Below are 7,888 nucleotides of genomic sequence, written 5' to 3' on the forward strand. Positions count from 1 at the left end.
TTTATTTGCGGTCAACTTGGACATTCTGATAGGGATTGTGAAGTGGCATACGCAAATCCAACAAAAGTGATTGAGAGAGTCTATGGGGCGTGGTTACGTGCTCCAAGTAATAATATGAGACCCCAAAGCTTGGGATCAAAATGGGTACATAATGGTGGTAATGAAGCTCAGAATAAGTGGTCGGACGACAAGGAGATTGCGGCAGAAACAATTCCGGGTAAAGAAACCGTCATGGCTAATTTCATGGAGACAGATGGCAAGGTGTGCGAAATTTTTGGGGGGATGTAGTAATTCGAATTGCTCAGTGAAATATACGGGATATGCATAATCAAGAGGATGCTGAAGTTTTGGGATCGATTGAGGCAGTTAGAGGGAATTTGAAAAAGAAAATAGTTGTAATGGATATGAAGCGTAAAAGGAGTGATTCAAAAGAAAATGTGGAGATAAATAAGGGAGATAAATTTTTGGATAATATTATTTTGGTTGATGGGCCAAAAAATGGATTGGAGGCGGGTCTTGGTTACTAAGCCCGCCTAGGACAATGAGTTTCTTAGCCTGGAATTATCGTGGGTTGGGTAAATTACGGACAATTCGTTTCTTTAAAGAAGTTACCCAACCAAAAAAGCCAAATATTATTTTTCTATCAGAAACTTTAGTTAAAGAGAATAAAATAAAGGAGTTATGTAAAATTATTAATTTTGCTGAGTACGTAGTAGTGGATGTGCATGGGCGTAGTGGCGGGCTCGCTTTGCTGTGGAAAAACAAAGATGGTTGTAGGGTGAGGAAAATTACAAGGAATTATATCGATGTGGAAGTGGAGAATGAGCAATTAGGATGATGGCGTTATACAGGGTTTTTTGGCTATCCGGATAGAGGGCGTAGGCGAGAATCACGATTGAAGGAATTGGCAAGGAAATTCGTGTTGCCTTGGTGCATCATCGGGGATTTTAATGATATGATGTATGAAGATGAAAAGAGAGGAGGGCGAAAGCCGCCGTATAGCTTACTAACAGGTTTTCAGGAAACTTTGAATGAGTGTGAGTTGCGAGATTTAAGGTTTAAGGGAGAAAAAATATAATTGGGAAAGATTAAGGGGGCCGCCAAACTGGATCCAAGAAAGATTGGACAGAGGTGTAGCGACTTAAAGCTGGTGTACGTTATTCCCAACAGCAGAAGTGTAGGTCATCGATGTCGCGACCTCAGATAATTTGCCACTATATTTACATTTAAATAAAAAGGTATATCCACATAAAGGGAAAAGGTTTAAATTTGAGAATACTTGGATTCGGGAACAAGAGAGTCGAAATATATCAAAGAATGGATGGGAAGTATCAGGGGGAGATGATATCATGGAGAAAATTCGGATATGTGGTCTTAGGTTGCAAGAATGGGGAGGAGGTATTAGAGCTAAGTTCAAACTGCAGTTGCAAGAATGTAGAAGATTATTGAAGCAGCTACGGTTGAGAAGGGATAGAAATGGTGTGTGGCGATATAACGAAGTAAGGGAGGAGTATTTAAAGCTATTGGAGAGGCAGGATATTTATTGGAAGCAACGAGCAAAGCAACACTGGTTGCGAGAAGGAGATAAAAATACACGATTTATTCATAAATTCGCATCGACTAGGAGAAGGAATAATAAGATTGATCGTATTAAAAATATAGAAGGAAATTGGCAGGAGTCAGTAGAAGGGGTACAGAGTGTTATTGAGGGGTATTTTACAGAGTTATTTAAGTCCTCAAATACAGATGGACAGCTGTCTATAGAGAGGAAGTGAAGCAATTCACGAATGCCGAGAATGAAGACCTGGTGAGAGAAGTGACAAGCGAAGAAGTTTGAGAAGCGGTATTTGCAATGCATCCGGACAAGGCATGTGGTACGGATGGATTAAACCCCGCGTTTTACCGGGTATTTTGGAGTATAGTTGAGCATGATGTTGTGTTTTTTTATCGTAGATTTATACAAACAAGAGAGCTGGTATGTGGTGTGAATGAAGCCTCAATTTGTCTAATTCCGAAAGTTAAGGTGCCTAAATCGATGGGGGATCTTCGACCTATATCTTTGTGCAATGTCTTAGTGAGAATTTTGTCGAAGGTGATGGCCAATCGATTGAAAAAGTGTTTAAGTTCTATTATCTTTGATAAATAAAGTGCTTTTACTGAAGGACGTTTATTGACAGACAATGCCTTAATTGCATTCGAACTTAATCACTATATGAAAATAAAACGCAAGGAAGAATAGGTGTGGCGAGACTAAAAATAGATATTTCGAAGGCTTATGACCGATTGGAGTGGGGGTTTGTTCGAAACATGATTATCAGATTTGGTTTTAGTGATTTATGGATTCCAATAGTGATGCATTTTATTACGTTTGTGTCATATAAATTCGTGGCACAGTGGGGAGGAGTTTGGACATGTCATACCGCAACGGGGACTTCGCCAGGGCGATCCAATTTCACCGTATGTATACATCATGTGTGCGGAGGGGCTGAGTTCGATAATTCGATGAAATGAGGAGTATGGTTTATTACATGGCTGTAAAATTGCGAGAGGAGCTCCAGTTATTTCGCATCTTTTATTTGAGGATGATTCTTACTTCTTTTTTCCGAGAAAATGTTGGTGAGGCTGGGGTTATGAACAATATTTTGGAGAGATATGAGGGGATATCGGCTCAGGTGATAAACTTCAGTAAATCAACCCTTTTCTTTTCCATAAATACTAGTCAAGAGAACCGAAGAATTATATGTGACACATTGGGAGTACAGGAAAGTGAGAATCGAGGCAAGTACTTAGGTATGCCTATGAGAGTGGGTAGGAATAAGCAAGGGGTGTTTGGTTTTTTAGTGGATAGGGTGGAACATAAGTTGCAAGCATGGGGTGGGCAGAATATATCGAAGGATGGGAAAGTCACATTGCTCAAAACAGAAGCTCAAGCCATCCCTAATTTCTGGATGAGCTTGCTACTGCTACCTGGAGAGATATATGATGAACTTGAGAAGCGGATGAATGCATACTGGTGGGGTGGAGGTGGTGAAAAGCGGGGTATTCGATTGATGACATGAGATCGTTTGTGTGAAATTAAAGAAGCTGGGGCCCTGGGTTTTCGAAAGTTGCGTGATTTTAATATAGCCATGTTAGCTAAACAGGCTTGGAGATTGGTCAATAATTTAGACTCACTCGTTATGGAACTTATGAAAGCTAGGTATTATGCTCACACGGACCTTTTGAACGCTGATATAGGAACAAATCCATCATATATGTGGCGTAGCATATTCGCTGCACAGCAGGTTATACGCCAAGGGTGTAGGAGAAAGATTGAAATGGGGTGTAGGAGAAAGATTGAAAATGGTAGAGACACGAATATGGGGAGCAATCCGTGGTTACCATGTGAAATGAATGGATACATGTCGAGTACTGCATATGATGAGCTTCAAGATGCTACTGTGAGTGTTTTGATGACAAAAATTGATGTCTATGTGGCAAAAAAATCGAAGTTTAATATCTCTTTTTACATCACCTAAATGAAAATATTCGATGTCTATGTGGCAAAAAATCGAAGTTTAATATCTCTTTTTACATCACCTAAATGAAAATATTCGATGTCTATGTGGCAAAAATATAGCTCGGTATATGTTTAATATGTTGTAATAGGTGTAATTTACTTATTAAATTATTTATTTCTAAAACTTTTTGTAAAAAAAATAATGCATGGACATGAGCCAGTTTTCCAGAACTGATGTTTAAGCATGTAAAGAAATCGGGTTATGGCCGATGTCTAGAATAGACATCACCGACATCAACATGGCTTGCCAAACAGCATAGATATCGGCCAAAAATTGATGTTTATGAACATTTTTCTTGTTGTGATTGAATATATTTAAGCACATTTTACAAAATCTAAAAGAACCAATGTGATTTAGATTCCCTCATAATACACGAAAAAAATAATAGATAATAGGATTTTTATATATCTACCCTTGTGGTGCTATAATTAACATGTCAAGTATCTCTCGCATAAAGAATGTTTATAATAATGAAACACATTTTTTACAAGAATAATACAATGGGATTTAGATTCCCTGATAGTACGAGCAATAAACATTACATACTAGAAAATAAACATTAGATACTAGGTTTGTGTATACGAACCCTTGTGTTGCTATAACTAAGATATCAATTATGTCTTGGGTATAGAATGTCTGCCATAATAAAACACATTTTTTACAAGAATTGCACAAGTAGTAGTGGAGCAGGTGGTTTAATAATTAAAAAGACAAGTAAAGAACTCCACTAGGGTTTACATCAGGTGCTTTCGACACAAACAAATTTAGTTCACCTATTTTATTAGGATTGGTTCCCCAAAGGATCTTATTTATAATTAATATTTGTCAAAAAATGTTAACAAATAATTGTTATTTATGAAAAAATTTACAAGTTTTACAAACAATTGTCACAAAAAAAGAGTAAATGAACTTTTTTTGTAGCAAATTGAAAGCTAGTTTTAGATTAATTAAATTGATTTTTAAAGTGTTGTAATTTTAAGGGATATATTTATCATTTACAAATGTCTTTTAATTATTCAAAGTCCTCTGGAATCACAAAACCGTTTGGATTGACATAGTATTAGGGTCGTTTTACAAAAAAACTAGTGTACAGCTTCCATCTTTGCCATTGTCACGCCTGTACCTAGCCTTTTTATTCAGTCCCACTAAAAGGAATTTAGGTAGAGGATTGATGATGACCTATATATGATGGGATTTAATTGTAATTTGTATCCTAAAATTTTTATTGAAGCATAAAATTGTATGGAAACTTTTAGTAAAATGATTAGTACTGCCATAAATATAAATACTAGACTGTATAGAGTGTAAACAAAGAATAACTAAGCTGCTAGCTAATTTCACTAAATGAAAAACTAATAAGAGCATCTCCAATGCCTTAGAAAAATTATCTATGTGGAGTCTAGGTGGCATTTAATGGCAATATTTAGAGATTATGTAAAATTTGAAGCACTCCAACAATACTTCCCCTTAACAAAAATTATAGATAATCATATTTGGTTGGCTAAATTTGTAGAACCACTAAATTCTTTAGGTATAATTTTGATATAATATTTATACATAATATCATTGGAGTCTTCAACCTTATCCTTAGCTAAAATTTTACATAATTGTCATATATCATGTTTTAGCTAAAATTTTTACTAATTACTATTGGAGATGCTCTAACTCAAGAGATAGCATCACATTCATGCACAAAGAAAATTAAATACTAAAGTGGCCACCACAAACTAGATACATGTTTTATCTCCCCCTTTTTCCTAAATAAACTAAAACAGTAAGACCTATTCTAGCTGCATACCAACAGGTATAAGCCACACGTATATGCAGCTAACTTATTAAAAAACTAGTCACAAGGAAATACCTAAAAAATGATTACGTTTAGATTAAATAAATAATCCAACAAACTCCCCCCTCAATCTAAACCTGATTAAGATCCTTGACTCCCAGCAAACCAAGCATCTTTTCAATAACATACTGGGTTTCTTGCAAAATCAATGGCAGACCTATTATCAATATAAATCACAACTGGACCAGCATTAATATTTGTAATTTGACTCAGTAGCCTGTGCAACCATATTCCTTGACATACTGCAAGCCATAAAGGCTTCACATGAAGATAGATCCACACATCTTTACTTTTGAGACACCCATGTGATCAACGATTCATCCACATAAAACACCATGCGACCTATTCTTTTCCTGTCCATAGCATCTCCTGCAAGATCACTATCCGAGAATCCAAACAACATATAATTTCCTTCATCCTTTGTTGTAAACCAACCCATATTTAGTGTTGCCTTTACATACCTCATAATTCTCTTAACAACATTTTTATGTAGCATAGTAGGCCTCTCCATGAATCTGCTCACCACCCCAAATGCATATGCAATATCTGGGCGTGAATGTACCAAGTACCTCAAATTACCCACTATACTTTAAACTCTGTAGAGTTAATTGCATTCCTATTTTTATCCTTATGTAACTAAATCTTTGGCTCCATCGGAAACTTTACTGGATTGCAATCGGACATACCAGCCTTCTCGAGTATCCTGTTTGCATATGCCACCTGTTTTAACTCGATATAACTCTTTCCTTGATTGACTTCTATACCAAGGTAATAACTTAACTTCCCAAGGTCTGATATCTCAAATTCTATACCCATCTGCACTTTAAACTTAACAATGTTATCCACATTTGTACCCGTAATCATCAAGTCATCAACATAGACGCGCCTATGATCAGTAACTCATATCCTTCTTTCTTTATGTACACAGCATGCCCCAAAGGACATTTGATATATCCAAGCTTCTCGAGACATTATTTAAATGAGTATACCAAGCTCGTAGAGCTTGTCTCAATCTATACAGAGCCTTGAACAACTTGTAAATTTTTCGCTCTCCTTTTCCCATCACATAACCTTCCGGCTGATTCACATACACCACTTCATAAAGTTTACCATTTAAAAAAGCTGACTTGATGTCTAAATGCTGGAATTCCTATAGTTTTTTGCTGCTAATGCTAACAAAAGTCGTACCATTTTCATCCTTGTTACCGGAGCGAAGACCTCTTCAAAATCAATGCCATATTTTTGCACATACCCTTTTGTGACTAACCTCGCCTTGTGCTTCAGAATTTTCCCAGCCGTGTCTCGTTTCACTTTGTATACCCCACTTCAAATCAATTGCCTTGTGACCTGGTGGCAAATCAGTTAGTTCTCATGTCTTATTTCGCTCTATTGCTTCAATTTCACAATCCATTAACTGCTTTCAACAAGTTTCTTTAGCTACTTGACTATAGCGAACTGGTTCATCAATACTTTCTAGTAATATTCAAAGCCAATTCTTCAACTAGCTAGATCTCCTCGGTCTCTTTGTAAATATCACTGAGGAGTCTGAAGTTCTATGGTGGTTCACTGCCATCATATGTATCTTCGAGGTAAAATGATCACCAGTTGTGGTTTACTCGAATTAATTGTGATTGATAACGGATTTGGATTCCTAGATTTTCCATATATTTATTATTTTCTATTAGTTAATTCAAACTTCTCTCAAATCTTATTGTCTAGTTCGCCTGATTTAAATTGTTAGGGTTTTAAAAATTCATAATTTATGTGGATCGACCTGTATTTGCTACAATTAACCGCTGTGCACTTGAAGTTATTTTACACATCATTTATTTTATAGATTTACACATTAGTTTTTTTTTTTTATCTCCTTCAATTTTCATTTTGATCATTTTTTAAACATCTGTCAAATATTAACCGTTAGTGCTAGACTTTTTAACATTTTCAGGAATGAAATTATATTTCGTTCCAATTTTCAAAAGTTGATTTGGGCTCATTAGAATTTATCAAAACTTTCATAAGTGTGCAGTTATATTTAATATCATTAATAGCCTTTTGTAGGTAATTGGCTCCTCTGTCTCTTTTTCTTTCTTGTTACCCTTATCAAATCCTTTTGGTACTTTCAAATTCATATGTTGTTCCATGTATTTAGCAAGCTCACATTCTTTTTTAACTACTAATTAACATTAAAGTAACTCTCCTTCAAAGTAATCAATATTTCTATATTTTTGATATTTTAGTTTTCAGCTTATTCATCTCTAACATTATGAGTTTAAAATAATATCAGTATTAACACTAAAATAACTCTGTGTACCTTATCAGCAGGACTAACATCTTTATGAGCATATGTAGTGGCTGCCCAACATTTATTTTTTGTGAGTATAACCTTGCTTGATCCCTTGTCAATATTTAGATTTTTTGCACAAAGTTTTAAAATGTCCCATTCCATCATAATTATAGCATTTAATCTCGACTTGTCAAATTT

The 7,888-nt window shown here is 35.5% G+C and overlaps 1 protein-coding gene across 1 annotated transcript; it reads left to right on the forward strand.

The window, feature by feature from the left end:
* Positions 1 to 320: 320 nt before the first annotated feature.
* Positions 321 to 1,775, forward strand: LOC141673184 (uncharacterized). Its single transcript, XM_074479918.1, has 3 exons — positions 321 to 519; positions 852 to 1,037; positions 1,255 to 1,775. Exons 1-3 carry the CDS (start codon positions 321 to 323, stop codon positions 1,773 to 1,775), a joined length of 906 nt encoding a protein of 301 aa, XP_074336019.1.
* The last annotated feature ends 6,113 nt before the right edge of the window (positions 1,776 to 7,888 follow it).

Source organism: Apium graveolens, chromosome 7 (assembly GCF_009905375.1).
Source record: "Apium graveolens cultivar Ventura chromosome 7, ASM990537v1, whole genome shotgun sequence".
NCBI lineage: Eukaryota > Viridiplantae > Streptophyta > Magnoliopsida > Apiales > Apiaceae > Apium > Apium graveolens.

Excerpts from the sequence above, each read along its gene's own strand:
- LOC141673184 (XM_074479918.1), top strand. The coding sequence starts at position 321 with ATGCATAATCAAGAGGATGCTGAAGTTTTGGGATCGATTGAGGCAGTT. Across the intron at positions 520-851 it reads TGGATTGGAGGCGGGTCTTG|GGTTTTTTGGCTATCCGGAT; the intron begins GTTACTAAGCCC and ends GGCGTTATACAG. Across the intron at positions 1,038-1,254 it reads TCAGGAAACTTTGAATGAGT|GGAAAAGGTTTAAATTTGAG; the intron begins GTGAGTTGCGAG and ends ATCCACATAAAG.